This window comes from Cavia porcellus, unplaced genomic scaffold, assembly GCF_034190915.1.
Source record: "Cavia porcellus strain 051 isolate PalLab524CR breed Dunkin Hartley unplaced genomic scaffold, mCavPor4.1 scaffold_28, whole genome shotgun sequence".
NCBI classification, from domain to species: domain Eukaryota; kingdom Metazoa; phylum Chordata; class Mammalia; order Rodentia; family Caviidae; genus Cavia; species Cavia porcellus.
Window position 1 is genome coordinate 36,323,505 of NW_026947511.1, and position 18,045 is coordinate 36,341,549.

The 18,045-nt window shown below is 55.1% G+C and overlaps 1 protein-coding gene across 4 annotated transcripts in view; it reads right to left on the minus strand.

The window, feature by feature from the left end:
- Positions 1-1,595: 1,595 nt before the first annotated feature.
- The window catches only part of Zcchc24 (zinc finger CCHC-type containing 24), a 47,881-nt gene continuing 31,431 nt past the window's right edge, over positions 1,596-18,045 (minus strand). The window contains exons 3-6 of one of the 4 annotated variants that reach the window (XM_063238760.1): positions 9,615-9,779; positions 9,361-9,425; positions 8,766-8,805; positions 1,596-5,372 (exon numbers count right to left, since the gene is read on the minus strand). In XM_063238760.1, the coding sequence (XP_063094830.1) occupies positions 5,259-5,372; positions 8,766-8,805; positions 9,361-9,425; positions 9,615-9,779 (384 nt within the window). In that variant the 3' untranslated portion in view covers positions 1,596-5,258. Of the gene's footprint in view, positions 5,373-8,765; positions 8,827-9,360; positions 9,426-9,614; positions 9,780-18,045 lie in introns of all 4 variants that reach the window. The other 3 variants (XM_063238761.1, XM_063238762.1, XM_003473614.4) reach the window with 3 other exon arrangements.

Sequence of the window (18,045 nt, forward strand, 5' to 3'; positions counted from 1 at the left end):
AGAGGTCATAGCTACTGGGGCACAGCCACTGGACTGTTCGATGTGCACAGCACCCTCGGGCCTCGGGGAGGTGGGTGGGACCCCAACATAGCACAGCTGGGGCAGGGCTGGCAGGAGCCCTTGCAAGGGCCTGCTGGCTCAGAGAGATGGAGGCTCCCGGGCCTTGCACCCCTCCCAGGCGGCTGGTGGGGCCCCCACTGTCAGGGTTTCACTGCATCTGTAACTTACTGAGTGTCTTCCCGTGTTCCCCTCCACCCGGGTCACCAGCCCTAGCGCCTCCGACTCCAGCCCTGCCTGCCTCTGCATACTGAGTGCAGATGCCCAGTGGGATCCTCTCTGTGCCAGGAGGCAGGAAAAGGCTTGGTGGCTTCAAGATTTTTTCTGCAGCCCAGCTCAGACAAGCGGTCCTGCTTCTGAAGTCAGGGTCTGTGTCCTTCCTGTCCCCACCCCACATGCCTGGATTCAGACCCAAGGACTCCTGTCTGTTCATCTGTCTGTCTGTTTTTCTGTCTTTCTGCCCATCTCAGGCTGCAGTCTGGAGGTGAGAGCTTCCTCCAGATCTATACCTTGGCCTGCACACGATTTAAACAGTTAGGAAACCAGTTGCCATAATGTTAAACTTGGAAAATTTCACGTAGCACCTGGGATTTCCAGTTTTCCTCCACTCTCCCCCACGGGACAACATTATCCCTTTTCTTATTGGTTTGTTCTGAGGACAGGGTCTCACTATGCAGTTCGGGCTGGCCTTGAACTTACAAACTTATTGACACCCTCCTGCTTCTGGAGAGCTGGGATTACAATTGTGTGTCACTGTGCCCAGCTGGCAGCATTATTTTCAGATGGCACCAATGGACTGGAGCTGAGGACCACGTGCCCCTCTGGTAGGCCTGGGAGCTGCCCGCCTGCTGGCCTCCTCACTGACATTGCTATTAGTCCCACATCGGGGGAGAAGGGACTCTGGAAACCCAGAGCTGTTAGGTGTGCATGCATCCTGCGGGATCTGAGGCTTTGTAAACACGGGGCTGTACCCAGACTGATTTCTCAGCATCTCTGGGTAGGACCAAGGCTGCGGCATTCTTAATGAGCAGCATGGTGCCAGTCACAAAGGTTTTGCGACAGGAGCTTCTGATGGTCTTGCTATGTGGCTCTCAACAGGAGCAGGCCCTGGCCCTGGTTGTGCTCAAGAAAGGAGCTCCGTGTCTGTCTGGCCCAGACACTTCCATCTGTCCTCTGTGTGATGTCTGGAACTCAAATCCTGGGCTCAGCTGAGAAGGCCAAGTGTAGGCGGCTGCCACAGGGCCCAGGGCTGCGTCTCTGAGGCAGATTCCCTGCTATATATGGTCCCCTGCTGTCCGGCGCTAGTGTGTGATCTAATCTGCTGGCAATCTCTCCCGATCTGGGGCCTGACTTGGGGAGAGCCTAACCCTAGTGAATGCTCACGTGGGGGTGGAGGGGCTGGGAGGAGCCAGACAGATTGCGTGGAGGGAAGGCAAGGACAAGATGACCAAGGTGGCCTGAGTCCCAGCTCAGCTCTCTCTCTGCCTATGAGATCCGCACCTTGGTGCTCTCTGTAAACAAGGAAACCCATGAGCCTCTGCGCGTTCCAAAGTCCTTTTAATATAGCATGAAAAGGCTATATTTCCAAAGGCAAGGCGTATAGTCTCCAGGAATAAGGCACACACCGGAATGCCATCCCGAGGGCTGCCCTGTGGGGAGCCAGGCGCCGTCTCCAGCGCCCTCCCAGCGGGGCCCGCGGGTTCTGTTTGTCTTTTAGCTGGACACACACATACGGACATCACAGACACAGACAGGGTCACCACACGGGGGTGGAGGAGGTCCAGCAGCTGGAGCTGGTTAAAACAGCAGTGATCCCAACTGTTACCAGCCTCAGGAGGTGGGGAAACCACCGGGTCACCTCTCCAAAGGCTGGGACACCCCACCCTTCAGTGTTAGTTGCTGACTGGGGCACAATGTAGTGAGGCTGGATTAAATATGTGTTTAGAGTAGTTCAAGTCTATTAGATGCTGGAGGCAGGCGTGAGGGCTCTGCATGACCCATCCAAGTTCAAGAGCAGGGCCCGGAGGCTCAGGTGGAAGAGTCCCCAGCTGTCATGGGAGCCCGGCTCCCCCTCACTCCATGGGCCTTGCTGGCCGGCTGAGGGGCTGGATCATCCCACGCTTCCTCTCTTCTCATATCCCACCCCGCCCTACCCTACAAAATTAATAACACCATAGTAACCAGATAATAATGAGAAGGTACGGGAACATAGATTCCAAGGCTGTGCTGGCTATCCTCAGCGGAAGGGGTCACGATTCCCTTTTTTTGTTTTTTGCCATGTATCTAATAATAGCTCCCCTTTAAAAAAAAAAAAAAGCAATGCTTTCCAAAATACACATATGTATAAATACAGGACAAGAACACATTAATAAGTCTAAACACTTGAATAATATGCTGGCTACTAATACTGATATTTTCACCCCAGAAAAACAATACAGAATAACAACAACATGGCTTTAAAGAATCGCAGTATTTTTTTTCTCATCAGAATTATGTACCAACTTCATATAATATTCTATGTAGACAATATTTCCTTCTTAATGTAGTTCACTTGCATACTTTTTACAGACCAAAGCAGAGTAAAAAAAACAAATTTTTAAAAAAGCCAAACAAAAAACCAAAACAAGTAACAGGAAAAAGAGTTCTCACCATAAATATTTTCTTGTAGTTCCACCAGAAGACTTGCAAAAACACTTCCAGAAATCTTTGTTGGATATTCTATTGCCCTCTTAAAAGTTCTGAAGTTTGGAGAATACCCCTCTCTTTGTTTTATAATCTCAAAAAAAAAAAAAAATCAAGCCATTCTATTTTTCTTTTGCTTTTCTTTTTGCTTTTTTTTTTTTTTTTTTAAAAAAGGCCCTCAAATATATACAAACAAAAATCACTGTGAAAAAAATTTTGGGGGGAGAAGCTACCAAATTCAGTGTTGTGAAAAAAAAAAAGTGGTAACCATGCAGAAATTTTAACATCTATTCATTTTTTTCCCAAAATACACACATAGTATTTTTGTTTTTTTAAAAAAGGAAGTCCGTGTCAAGTATAACTCAAAATAAATACAAATTCACAAGTACAGCTAGTGAATACTTCATATGGGGTAAACACCATGATCTCCCAACTGGATCGTTAGATCTATAACCGCAGACGATTGTCCCTTTTTGAATGCACGAACACCACACACTTTCTTGTCTCCGAGCTGCCAGGCCCTCTGAGCACTAAGTTCCCACAGCACACAGCGATCACAGAGCACACCCCAACTGTGCAAGAGGGACGCATAGGGGTGGCTGCCGCAGGCCAGCCTCTGAGGTGGCCTCCTGCCTGCACAGATGGCCGGGTAATGGTGCCAGCTGGACCAGCCCGCTGCGAAGGTCACTTAGGGGTGATATCCTATTTCCTGTTGGCCCTGGCCTCCTGTGGTCTGGAGTCTGGGTTCCTTCTAGGGTGTGAGCTTCCCCACCACCTCTGCAGCCCAGTGGCAGGCCCCAGCGGTCCTCCCTGGCTCTGCTTGTCCTCACATGGAGACAAGCACTCCGTTCGCCACTGGGGTCATTCTCTTTAGGAGCCCAGCAGGATGACTGCCATCTGCAGCTTCTTCTTGGAGACAGAAGCCTTGGGGCCCGGCCACCCAGGTTACCTCAGTGGCAGTATCCAGGGGTGGGTGGTACTGCCAGTCTGCTGCCAGCATGCTGCCCAGGTGGGCAGCAGCTAGAGGGTGCAGCTGCAGCAAACACTCCTGGGTTTTAAGTGCTCAGAGGGTGGGGGGGTCCCCCAAACTCTACCCTGCAGCCCCCCTGGCTGCAAGTCGCTCTGTCTCTACTACCCTACTCCCTGGACCCTTGGTGAGCACTTTACTGTAAATCCTCACTCGCACAAAGCATTTTCATTTGAAAACTAAAGGCGGCCAGGCACCGGATGGGTGTCCTGGAGCCGTGGTAAACACTGGATTTCAGGCCCATTTTGTGGTCTGATTTGTTTTTGTTTTGTTTTGTTTTTTCCCACAGAGGCACAATGTTGGGGCAAAATCAAGAGACCCAGTACTGGCAGCTGGCTCTGTCCCTGCCCCATGAGAAAAGGACAACAGAATCAGGGCTTCTCACTGGGGAGAAAGGAGGCCACATGCCTGCTGCCAACCAGGACTGTGGGCCTCCTGACCGTGTGACATGCCGCGAGGCCTCTCTGCTCCTTTGGGAGGTAGGAAGTCACTGTCCCCATCCCCATGTGACAGGTGCCATGGCTTGTCTCAGGGTAGCCCTCTGGGAGGGGCTGGGAGGTCCTTGTCCATTTTTTGGCAGGGGAAGGGCACAATAGGTTGGGCAGCTGCAAGAGGACTCTTTGTCCCTCAGCTTGGCTTCCTAAGTGGCCACTCGGGGGAATAAAGGGTACCTGGGAGGTGCTGCTCACATTTGAGGGTACAAATACCCCCACCATTCCAGGACAGGTGCCTGGCCAGCCTGCTCCTAGGACATCAGAGCTCTCAGGGACCTCTGTTCTCTAGTGCCGCTCTCTCACCTGACAGGGAAACTGGGGCTGGAGATGTGACATCTTCTCCCCAGGCGGCACAGTGCATTAGCAGAGGGCTGGGCCAGGCCTTGTCCTTTGAACTGGGGCTTGCAGCCCTGACGGTCCCCCGTGGGGTCAGGAGGCAATGGGGATGGGAGGGGAATGAGGCTGACAGGACCCAAGCCAGTGGGATGGTATTAAGGGCTCGTGGCTGTGCCCCCCATGAGCCCCAGGACACATCTTGGGAGCACTGTCCAGTGCACAGTGCCACCTTCTGACCTCTGCTGCCTGGGCCTGGGGCAGTTCCCAGGTGCAATATGGTGACATCAAAGGGGGTCAGGATTTGGGGTTCCCTGTGGGCATGGGACAGAGGTCCACTCCCTAGCAGCTGCGCACAGGTACCTGTGCACTGGAACTGCTGGCTTAGGACTGAGAGGTGGACTTTCTCAGAGTGGCTTTGCACACAGGACAAACAGGACGGTTCTGGGCAGGGGGGGGCCTGGCTGGCCTTGGGGATGCAGCCCCTCGGCCTAGGGATTCACAGTAAATTTAGTGCACTTGTGGCCAATGCAGGCTGCTCACCCCAGAGGACCTCCCAGAGGAGGGGGCCCCGGGGACAGTGACCTCAGCAATACTGTCACCACGCGTGAGGCCAGGGGACACACAACCCCCTGCGCAGCACAGGGAGGTGGCAGGCAGTGGTGTCACTGCACACGGCGGCAATAGTAGCCCAGCACCTTGCACTTCTCGCAGAGGTGCTGTGGGTGCTCCTTGCTCTGGTCAGACACGTCCAGGCCGTCAGGCTTCTCCAGGGGTCTCTGCAGAGGGATGGGGTTCAGGGAGAGACAAAGGATCAGGGGTGCAGAGAGTCCAGAGTGACAGAGACAGTGAGGGACAGAAAGAGACAGGCAGAGACACAGAGAGACAAAGAGGGAGAGACAGAGACACACGGAGATGAAAGAGACCAGGTATGTGGGGAAAGGCCGAGACAAAGAGACAGAGACAGACACAGAGAGTAGCAGAGAGACACAGAGAGAGGCATGAGGGGGGGAGGAAAGGGGGACGGTGCTGTAGTGATCAAGGCCCTTGGAGGGCCAAGGACTCTCGCCCTCCAGCCCCTGTGCAGCTCTGACCCAAGGCACCAGGGAGGGGTCTTCTCCTGGGCCCTGGGTATACTATTTGATCCCTGGAGCCTTCTGAAGCTCATAGGAGTCAGGACAGGGTGGGACAGGAGTTCACAGACTCCTAGGGGATGACACCGAGTCTCTGGGTGAGGGAGACGCCACCCACATGTGATTCCCAGCACTAGAAATTCTTCCCCGGCCACTTGTCACTCCCAACCTGCCCAGGCAGCTTCAGATCACACAGCAGGACTCCTTTGGATACCATCACACACAGCACTGGCTGCTAGCAGTGAGTGAGCCCTGAGCTCCTGGGAGTCTGCAGTCAGTGTTTGCATCCTCCCCACCTCAGGGCCTGGCCTGTTTGCTGAGTGACTCTCTATGAGTGGAATGTCACTGCTTTGTTTTATTGGGCGGGGGGGGTGCTTTTTAAGACAGGGTCTTGCTATGCAGTTCAGGCTGGCCTTGAGCTCACTTTGTAGCCCAGGCTGGTCTCGAACTCACAATGATCCTCCTGCCTCAGCCTCCCGAGTGTTGGGATTACAGGCGTGAGCCACCACAGCCGGCTTTTTTGTCACTGCTTTGTAGTAAGGAACCAGAGGCCCAGTTTCCTGAGGTAGGTAAGGGTGCATTTCTTCTTTTTTTTGTACTGGGAATCGAGCTCTTGACCTTGAATTTGCCAGGCAGGCACTTACGCTGCTGAGCTAAATCCCTGGCCCAAGAGTGCATTTCTGATAAACCGGGAATGTCCCTGCCCTCTCCTCCCTTTCTGCCTGCTCTCAGAAACCAGCAGACACTCCCCGGAAGTGTCATGGAGGCTTTGGGAGCACCCCGGGCAGGCGTGTCCCCTTCCAGCCACAGGCTTGCCTGGACTCCTGCATGTAGAGGGTCCCCTGCACGGATGTGGGGGACTCTGTGGAAGCTGGCCATAGCCAGCTGGGAGCCACAGGCCAGGGTGGGGCTGTAGGCCTATGCGGTATTGGATGCTCAGATGCCTGTGACCTTGCCCAGGTGGTCAGGGGAAGGCAGCTGAGGCAGGAGAATGGCAAGTTCGAGCCCAGCCTGGCAATTTAGCCTTCATGAGACCCCATCACAAAATAAATAAGTAAATACAAATAAAAGGGTCTGGGGCTATGGGTCAGTGGAAGGATCTGGGTTCAATTCCTACTATGATAACACTTTGTTCCTGGGGTTCTTCTGATCCTACGCCTCAGTGGTGATAACGACTAGAAAGGATACTGGACCTCTGAGTGTTGCTCTGCTCATATTAATGGGATGGACACCCTCTGGTTTGGGGTCCCTCAGTGTTAAAGCCAGGTGAGAAGGCCTCAGCGGGGGAGGCTCCCTGCTCTCCCACAACTCCTGAAGGGGACCTACGACTGGACTTCTGTGTCATCCCTCCACACCCCAGTCCCAGGAGCCTCTGCAGGCCAAGCACAGCAGCAGCTCACTGTCCACGCTGTAAGGGCTTCTCCAACTTGAGCTGAACTCGGGGTTCCTGCACCATCCTGCTGGATACCCCAGCCACACGGGCCCTAGGGCTCTGCCCCACTCCCATAGGACACCTGACCAGGGCAGCTCTGAAGGTGACTTCCCTTGATCACCCCATGCTGGCTTTTGGCTGCCCTCCACCATAGCCTGCAGCTCTGTAGCCAGCCACTCCTCCTCCAATCAGCCATCTGGGAGATCTGGTAAGGTCCTTGTGGAAAGGACAGAAGACTGCAGATGGGCCGGCATGGTGTTGCATGAGTGTAATCTCAGCACCCTGGCTGAGGAAGAAGGATACCAAGCCCTAACCAGCCAGCTTGGTGACTTAGGGTGAGCCTGTCTCAAAAGAAAAAACTAAAGAGCTGGGGATGTGGTTCAGTGTGGAAGCCACCACACACACCCCAAATCCGCAGTGGTTAGAACAGTGCCTGGAGCAGGAGAGGCTCTGGATGTGGGCTGGCGTTAATACCACATGTTACTGGTAGCGTTGTGCAGGGCCAGGGGCAGGCTGGGTGGGTTACAAACCTGAGTCCCTGCAGACATGGAAAAACTCTGGCACTATCCTCACCAGCCCCAGCCCTCCGGCCCTCAGGTCAGCTGAGTCTGTGTCTCCCTGGTGGCGACCTCTGTGTCCCAGGGTCTCTGTGTGGGGCCTGGCCTGGCTTCTCAGCCCTGCTCAGCCTGCTGCCTGTGAGAAGCTGGGGAGAGCCATCAGGAAGGCTCCCCTCTGCAGAGGGAAAACACCAGCAGCTGGGACGGATCAGGGAGGGCCACCCCCACCCCCTGCAGGGAGCCCAGGCCCAGCAGTGTTTTCTTCTGGGGGGGGGGGTGAAGCCAGCAGGGTAGGGGGGTCCACAGCTGGAGCCTGACAGGAAACAGATGCGGCAGAGACTGAGTGTGAGGAAGTGCAGAGCTCTAGGGGATGCTGAGGCCCAGGTCAGCGCTGGAGAAACCAGCCAGCCCCTCTCGGCATGGAGACCTGAGGGGTAACAGAGCTGGCTGATTGATCTACTCGTGTCCCATCACCATTCTGGGCCTCAGTCTCCCCCATGCACACAGTAGATACTCAACAAGCACCAGCTGAACAATTGAGAGAGGAAACAGTACAGCAAATGTGCTTTTGAAAGATGCTTCCAGATGAGGCTCTTGGAGGCTCTGATCCTACAGATGGAGGTGGGGTCAGGGCGATTCAGGGCATCACTGGGGCTATGCAGGCAGGATGGGGACCACTGGGGAATGCCACCCTAGGGATGGCAGTGCGGGCTAACAAGATGGAGGGGACACACTGGATACTAGGGCTACTGTGGAGAGCCCAGTCCTGCTGGCCTGGGGTGCTGAGTGGGCCCTGCCTTTCTGCCTAGGTCACCGAGGGTGTGGGAGCTGCACACACTGAGCCCCAGACCCGAGGTGCAAACTCAAGCAGTGGCCATGAGTCTGCATCCCGCAGACACCAAGCCATTCCCAGCTCCCCACCCAGCCTGTCCTCCCCACACCCTCCCTACTCCCGGCCCTGGCCCCGTCTGGCCTCCTCCAGTCCTCAGTCCTCATTACCCTGCAGCCCAAACCTGGCCCCTCCTCACAAATCCCAACATCTCTACTGACCTTGGGGGAACCTTTCACAGCCGGTGCCTCACTTTCTCCTCTGTGAAATGGAGAAACAAACCTTGTGGGGTGTCAGGGAGGGTGACAGGGATAAAGTCTTGGAGGGTAAATACAGGTGGCCAATCCGGGATTCACACTCGGCAGGCTGCCTGGCCTGGGGGCTGGGCGCCCAGCTCAGCCGACCATTTCCAAATAGAAGGGCCACCTCCCACTTGGGGATCCCCACACTAATGCAGAGACACAAGACCAGGGTAACTGTCTTAAAATGAACCCCAGAGCCCTCTTGCTCTCCAGCTCCCATGGGTGCCCCGTGCCCAGGCTCTGGTGACCGTCCTGTTTCTTCCTAGGATGACCATCCCCACTGTGACAAATCCAGCTTCCCACTTCCTGGGTGGGAGCAAGGATCATGCCCTCTCTCTGCCATCAGCCCGTGAAGGTCTGCTCCAGGGTGAACTGTCCCTGCCCAGCACTGCCCAGACTCCAACACATACGCAGCAACCTGTGGCCCCCGAGGGCCTGTGGGTCGCATCACGGCCATCCTTCTTTATTTTAAAACACACCTGAGATCTCTGCCCTGGGAACTTGGCGCCAGTACCTTTTTACCTCTTTCCTGTCCTTGGGAAGTGGGTTCCCCTTCCCTGGATCCCATTTCAGATGAGACTAGGGAAGAAATGGCTTACTTGGAGTGAGCTCATCCCAATAGTATTTAGGAGTAAAATGAGACCCAATGAGAGGAGTTACTCTGCAGAGATTGCCCTATCACAGCTGTCCTGCCCCGCCCTAGCCCCACCCACTATGTGGCTCCGCCCACACACCGCAGCCCCGCCCTCAACTCACCCCAGGGCTCACCTGCTTGTGTGGGTACACATTGATGTGGCACTTGATGCACTCCTGCCCCATGTTGGCCCAGGAGTTCCCGCTCATCCATTTTCTCTTGCACTTGGGACACTTGTACTCGCCGAAGCAGCGCTTTTTGCCCTGGTATGGCGTCAGACCCTCGCCTTTGGGGCGTGCCTAGAGGACAGGAAGCAGACACAGTGGGCTGGGATCCGGCAGACCAGCCTGATATGCCTGTGGGGTACTCGTGTGGGCAGGCACCTTTTGGTCCAACTTAGGGAGCACCAGGTTCCCCTCCCAGGCCTGGGAACCCCAACACCCCTCCTCCAACCAGAGGGAAGGGGAGACATCTTTAGGGACAGACAGACGTACCCAATGATGCAGGTGTCATCGGCTGTCACAGGGACCTGCACACAGTGACAGCCCTGGCACAGACACTGGCATGCAGAGAACACCAGTCTCCACCCAGCCCCAGCTCCCACTTGCAGGGACCCTAAATTCCTTTCTTGCACGCCAAAGGCAGCCTCTGCACTCACACCGGACGAAGCACATGCGGCTGCACTTTATCTTCCTGGGGATGGAAACAGATTGCATCCTGGCTTCGCGATGCCCCTTGCGCTTTCCCCTCCTCAGCACACAAAGGGTGACCGTGTTCTGCCTAACAGCTGCAGAGTTCTAGACTTCAGGCAAGTTTGGGGCACATTTAGCAGAGAGCGCTTCAAAAAGCGTAGGTTGCTTTCCTTTCTTTGGTTGTTACAAAGAAGGCCATCGTGACTGGCTTAGTGCACTATCACTGCACACCTGTGAGTCTTCACAGGATCCATTTGTAGCCGTGAAACTGCTGCATCGGTGGGCGCGTGCACTATTACGTTTTGGAGATCACACCTACATCCAGTGTGCACACCAGCTTCATAATCCCTCACCTCCCCCAGCAGAACTTTAATCACAGTAACCTCCTCATCTGCAGCTTAGCTTTCCACGATTTTGTTTGCCTCCATTTGTTGTTACCTTTGGTCAACTGTAGTCTGAAAATATCACATGGAAGGTGCTACAAATAATGCACAAGTTTTGAATTACATAACAGTTCTGAGTACACGATGAAGTGTCCAAGGGCGGGATGGGGTCACCCTCTGTCCAGGGCATCTGTGCTGTTGAGGCTGCTGGCCCTTAGTGTGCCAGTGCGTGTTCAAGAAGCCCTAGTGTGTGGGAGGCTGAGGCAGGATTGCCGTGAGTTTGAGGCCAGCCTGGGCTGCACAGGGAGACTGTCTCAAAAAAACAAATATAAGAGTAGCAGATGAAATGCATGCTATGTTTGCCGTTGCAGTTCAAATTGCAAAAATATGCAATTTCCAGTAAAAATAAGTGCAAAAAGAAATTAGTTAAGACAGAAAGGCGTTAAATTACAGCCTCTGTTACTATCCGTGTTTTCAGGCATCCATTGAAGGGCCTGGAATGGATCCCTTTCTAAGGGGAGGACTGTGCTATCTGCAACCTGAAAGGCAGAAAATCCCAGACGTACACATTTGTTTGACCTGTGCATATCTTATCATGAGCAAGGAGGAGTTTTCCCATGTATTCAAGAACCTTTTGCTTCCTTTGTGAGCTGTTTGTCCATCTTCTCTGTGAAGTGTTTTTTTTTCTGATGGGGACTTGACTTTTTCTCTTTGATTTGTAACTGCATTTCCTATTTTAAAAAAGCTAGTTCTATCTTGCAGTGTTTTAAAAACAGCTTTACTGAAATGCAATTCACATATCCCACATCTCACCCAGGCAGAGTGGGCAACCCAATTTTAAAACTTTTTTTTTTTTTTTTTTTTGGTACCAGGGATGGAACTCACAACTCCATACTTACCAGGCAAGCAATTGCCTGAAGTAGAGCCCCAGCCCTAGAACACTTTTATCACTGCCAAAAATGAGACCTGTGCCCATTAACAGTCTCACCCCATTATACCCCCACATTCTCATACCACCCAACGCTCGCCAGCCACTATTTTCAGTCTCTATCGCTTTACCTGTTTTAGAAACTTCATATAAGTGGAAACATACAGTATGTGTTCTCTTGTGTCTAGCTTCTTTACCTAATGTGATATTTCAAGATTCATTCATGCTGCAAGTGTGTCAGTAACTCATATTGTTTGGGGGGAGGGGCATTTGCGAAATGGTCTCACTGTATATTCCAGGCTGTCTTGAACTCACTCTGTAGCTCAGGCTGGCCTCGAATTCATGGCAATCCCCCTGCCTCTGCCTCCTAAGTATTGAGATAATGGGTGTGCACCACCATGCCTGATCTATATCCCATTTTGATGTCAAATAATATTCCATTGCAGGGTTGTCATGTCTTATCTCTCCATTCTTCAGATGCTGGACACTTGAGTGCTTCCTAATTTTTGCCTATCACAAAGAAAGTGGCTGTGAGCATCTGTGTACACACAGCAGTGCTGTGAAAAGTTAGATCGGCTACTTTAATATTTGAAAATAGGAGGTGTCACATGGAAATAGCTCTGTGCTATGCCGATTCAGTGTGGAGCCCAGGCTGGTGTAACACCTGGCAGCTGGGAAAGCCACCTTAGCTCTCTGGCCTCAGAATCTGCCTCTGACACAGCCCCAGGGAAGACTCAGGCAGTTAAATCCAAGAACCTTGGGCCACGAGGCGACCCCTCCAGACTAGCTTCCCTGAGTACTACCCACTCATGGAGCAGCACAGGCCGGGGTGTGGCTCGATGGCAGAGGACCTGCCTAGCACCTGTGGGGTTCTGGGTTCAAAGAGCACAGATGTTGGGTCCGAATTCTAGCTCTGGTATCTTGGGCAAGGTACTACTCAAGGGTAATGGACATCATCACCATATAAGATGGTTCTGAGGTTGAAATGAGACCGTGTGAAACACTGAGGACAGAGGTGGCACACAGAAGGTGGCACTGGTGGTGGCACACATTTGTAATCCCAGCACTCCGGGAGATCACTGTGAGTTTGAGGCCAGCCTAGGCTACATAGTGGGTCAGGATCATCCTGGATTCCACAGTGAGACACTGTCTCCAAAAAACCAAAAATAAATTTTAAAATAAACATTTTTTTTAAAAAAAAGGTGACACAAAAGTATTTGTACCATTATATTGTTTCCTTACATTGAACAACAGTGGCACATAAAATTTAATTTTTTTTCTGATAATCTTTCTTCCTTTCTTCCTTTCCTCCTCTTCCTTCCCTGCTACCCCTTGGTGACAGCTGGCAGGTGGTAAGCAAGGGTGAAAAGATCCTGGCTTGGGAGGGAGCAGCCCTGCCTGTGCCTGCGATCCTCACCGAGCATCCGGCAGGGAAGCCCGGGGAGAAGGTTCTGTCCCCCTCCCTGCAGGTCTGAGGGACCCATGACAGTGTCAGCAAGGGACTCTCAGCATGCAGCTGGGCCTGGCTTAGTTAGTGTGGCAGAGAATCAACCCGTGTGTCCCTGCAGGTGTCCCCTAAGCCTTGTGCTGTGCTGTCTCCCCAGGGGCCCGGCACCCCGGCTCCTGACAGGCTCCCCGCTGTCACCCCCTGCAGCAAAGGTCCCTTGCCAGGGCATCTGGCATCCATCTGCCTGGTGAAAGATGACCAGGGAGCAGGTGAGTGCTGTGCCCACAGTGGGCTCTGAGATGCCTCCATCGAAAGGGGCATGGGGTCTGTCCCCAGACGGGCTGCTCCAGGGTCTGGTTCCACAGCCTCTGAGACCTGGCTCCCAGCCCCACACTGCTGCGGCAAAGGGCAGGGGTCAGGGGATCAGAGAGAGGGGTCAAGTCACCCCACGAACCTCATCAGTGCCAAGCATGGGGAGCAGGCTGGATTAGACACAGGTCCCAGTGTCTGGGGAGCCTCTGCTTCAGAAGCCAGAGGGGAAGAAACACAGCTAGGGAATGGGGCGCAGAGGGTACAGTGAGGGAGAAGCAAGAGGACAGAAGGGGGTGAGCGAGGGACGGGGCCCTCCTGTGGGGCCGGATGTCCAGGTGTGGCCGCTCGCATAGCCTCCCGGCCAGGCCCTGAGCAACCCCATACTGACGCCTGTCCCACGAAACCAGGCTCAGATCCAGGGCTCCAGGGCTCCAGAGTCACAAACTGCCTCTGCCCATGACCACGGCGGGGGACTCGGCAAGTCACCAACTGTCTGCACTCAGCCAGGGGCTGCCTCCCAGGCTGTCAGGAGGATGCGGTGCTGCCCACCCAGCAAGGCCTCTGCTCAGAGACCACACTGCACAGGAGAGGGACGAAGGGCCTGGAGCTGATGCAGAAGCTGGGACTGTGACCCACAGGTGCCAGCTGGAAAAGGGAGGTTCTGGAAGGGGGTAAGGCGAGGTCTTTGGCCCTGCATTGAGGGAGAGGGCGTAGCAAGCCAGAGGAGGAGCAGCGTGAGGAGTCCTCATCCTGTAGATTCTCATGGAAGGACCAAGAAAGGCAAAGAGAGGCTGCGGAAGCTTAGAGACAAGGGAAGAGGAGAAATCAGGTGCCCATTCAGTGCTTCCCAGAACCCTATGGGGCAGGGAAGCCATCAACCCATTCAGCAGCTAGTGAAACTCAGGCCCATGGCGGGTGGGATTTGCCGAAGAGCATTCACATGTTTGGGGTGGCAAAGGCTCAGCAGGCTTCAAACCAGGGCCACCCTTGCCGCAACTTCCATCTGCCAGCCCCAAGTGTGTCACATTCACAAGGCCATGGATGTTTGAGGGAAGGGAAATCCCCAGCTGCAGGAACTACAGGAGAAATCCCAAGGGCCTCCTGCCCTGTCCACCCCAGTGTCAGAGGGGACTCAGCTTGCAGGGCGTGCACAGAGGGGACGGGGGACAGCAGGTCAGGAACAGTGTTTAGCAGTGAGAAGCCATTTCCCAGAAGGCTCTGTGGCCCGCCCAGCATTGTTTATGCTCACCCACGAGGACAGGACCACAGAGAGGGGCCATTTCCACAGAAAAAAGGCATCTCTGCTCCCCAGGCCTCCTCCCAGAAAGCCACGGCTTCTTTTCATAAACTCTAGTACAAAACAGTCACTGCAGATAGCTCTGCGGGGCCACCACCCGCTCAGCTGGGCGGGATGCCAGGCCCCAGCAGGCTGGCTTGACCCAGGCCCCTGCCACGTACCCCCCTGGGGAATCCCATCTGCTGGGAGCCAAGATGCAGATCACTGAGGATCAGAAATCACGTTCAGTAGCACAGATGGGCCCTCTGGGGATCAGGGAGGCGAGGGTGGCTACTCGGGACATACAGCAGGTCAGAGTCAAGCTGGGGTTGGGAGAGGGAAGCGAAGGGTCCTCTGACCTCTCAGTCAGGGCCACAGTCACTGCAGGAGGGCGGCTGGGAAGTGGATGGCTGCAGCTGATGGGAGTGGGAAGGAGAGGAGCCAAGGAACTGAGAAGCCAAAAGTTGGGTGGGGATGGGGAGGAGCCAGCAGATAGCTTGGGAGGGGACAAAAGGAAGCTGATGACGTCTGGATGCTTCTGTGTTTTCTTTCTCATCAGTTCATGAGATCTGAGGGTGGCTGAGAGGGGGTGAGCTTCCCGTCATTGGGAGTATGCAAGCAGAGGCTGGGTAAACAATCAATGAGTGTGCTGAGAGGACCTTTGCCTGGGTAAGGTGGTTAAGCCTAGTACCTCCGGCAGCACTTCCAACTCTACAGCCCTCCAGACCTTGGATCTGCTGAAGCCCACTGAGGCCAGTGTGCAGAGGGCACACCGTCAGGCCCAGCAGGGGTGGGGCTGGACGGATACACTTCCCAGTGTCTGCAGGGCGACTTGGCCGCAAGCCTTCAAATGTTAACACATGTCCACTCCTTTCTCCCACACACGTCCACTTCTAGATGACAGTCAGAGGGGACCACAGCGTGATCCAGGCGCTCACATAGCACCGGTCAGGACAATGGATGGGGACCTGGCACGGATTCCACATTCCATCGTGCACAGAGCCTCCCTAGCTCACATTACGCCCGTTGGATGGGTGACAGGAACGCCATTAAAGCAGTTGTGATGACTGTTTTGTTAGGGGTTTGGGAAAACGCTTGGAGAGAAAGCAGGGAAGCGCTGGACCGCGGCCCCGTCCCCCGCTGTGAGAAGGAAACGGCCAAGAGCTGGAGGTTCCTGGCTGCAGCCCCTCCTGCTCACCAGGGGGCGCTGGGTTCTTTCCCAAGGTGAGAGCTCCGAGGAGGAGGTGCTGGGTGCACCCTTGTCTGCTTCGGCCTGCAGCTGTGCCACGGGCTGGGCACAGACACGGGCTGGCTTCTGGATGCTAGTTTTTTGGACCACATGTATGTCCATCAAGCCACCCTGCTCCCAGGCTCCAAGGGCACCCCATTCCTCTCCCTCTGCCCAGAGGCCCCCAGCCCAACTGGTCCCTGCTCATCATCCCCCTGCCCCTGCTGTGTGAACCCCTCCCAGCCGAGTCACCCTCAGGGTGAAGCTTGATTCTTGCCTGCTTCCTTTAAGACCCAAAGTCCCTTTACACCGAGATGGCTACTGTGGCCCTTGGTGGCTTGGGCTGAGGATGTAGGGTAGCTGCACGGCGTGCCCTCTCTGCGTGTCATGCCCCCATACTGGCTACTGCTCCCTGGATAGTCCCAGCTATGGGCCCCAATGCCACCTGGCCTCAGCCTGGCCTCCGTGAGACCTGGCCTTGCCACCCTGGCCTGCCTGGAGGATGGGCCTGCGCTCCACCAGACCCTGGGACAGAAGAATAGCATCATCGGTCCTGAGGGTCCAACCAGGCCCCCTCTGTGCCCTCCCAGGCACTTTATGAGTGAAGAATGATTTGTCCCTGACTCAGATGAGAGCACTGAGGCCCGACACACTCGCACAGCTTGCGGGACTCCACACCGCCTGGTCAGAGTCCAGCCCCGAACCAATCTGACTTGCCACCTTTTGCAAATTCCATGCAATGCACCAGGACCCCACAGAGAACTGCTGAATCTGGACGGCGAGAAAGGAAGGGGCTGCTACTGTCACGGATCCTGGCCTGCTGGGGGCGCCTTTCCCTCTGTGGATCTCAGTTTTCCCTTTTCCCAGAATGCCAGGTGGGACTGACCTTGGCCAAGTTTCTGGAAGCCTCTCTCATGCTCCCCTGCCCATCAAGTGCTAGTTGCCTCCTCATCCCAAGTGCGAAGTGCTGGCCGGAGCCAAGGGGGAAGGGGGAAGATGAAGAACAGATGGGCACCTCCTACCATGCCTCCCACAGCCCCTCAGCTTGACAGTCAGGGAGGCTAAGCAGCTGTACTGGGACCCCTGCCACGGGACCAGGCCTGCACCCCACCACGGACTCCAAGGGAAGCTCTCCACGGTGCACAGATGGGTGTGAAAACATGAGAAAAGAGTCCTGCGCCTGGAGACACGGCCCCACCTCTGACCTCTGACCTCTGACCCCAGCCAACACACAGACTGTAGCCACTCTGAACCAGACCTGCTAGAAGATTCCAGGAATATGAAAATAAATCAGGTACACGAGGAGGGCCCTGCCTTCATGCAGCTCCCAGCCTGGGGCCTCCTGAATGAGACTGCTGGGACCCTTTCCTCGGCTGTGGCCCATACCGTCACAACACCCTGTCCCAGGCTCTGGAGACCCACGTGCTCAGCCAGAGCCCACTGGGCCTCCCAGGTGACAGACACCAGCCAGTCATGATGTGTGAAATGATCTCCAAGTCAGCTCCTCACCACCATGACAGATGAGGAAACTGAGACTTGGAACCAGGGCAGTGCGGTGCCGGACATCACAGAATCAGGCAGCAGTGGGCCAGGTCCAAAACCAGGCCGGTCGAGGGCCAGGACCAAGGCCTTTTTTTCCGGTCTGTGCTCTAAAGCATCACCTTGGGGACCTCCCAAAAACCCAGCAACTCAAGAGTCCGCATGGTACATGCACGGGCCAGGCTTGTGGAGGCTGCGGGGAGGCAGAGGAAGCGGCGGGGCAGAGGGACAGGTGGGGCAGCGGGACAGGTGGGCCGGGCTGTGCGGCCTGCAGGATGCAGGGAGGGAGGAAGGACGCTGCCGTGAGAGGTCAGCTTCCTCCGGGCCTCAAGGCCTCCTTGTCTGCGGCAGCGTCCTCCTTCCTCACATGGCCCCGTCCCATCAGGGTTCCTGCGCAGCTCAGCCTCCTGGGCACCCTCCCACCCCGTTCCCAGCGAAGCCGCTGCAAAAATGCCATCTTGATTCCACAACACTAGGGTTTGTCAAAGTGCAGGGAACAATGGATGCTTTCACAGTGACAGGAAAAGGCCTCAGGAAAACCCTGGGGAGGGGGCACGGCTGGGGGGTGGCGAGGAGGGAAGGGGCTGAGATAGAGCAGAGGGGGAGGCCCTGGGAGGGACGGGGCAGGGTGCACAGAGCCAAGCAGGAGTAAGACCCAGCAGAGGAGACAGCGGAGACAAGCAGATGACAGGAAGCCACCCAGAGGGGAAGCGGAAACCAGTGTGGAAGCGAATGGAGCCTCCTGGGACCACCAAGCCCC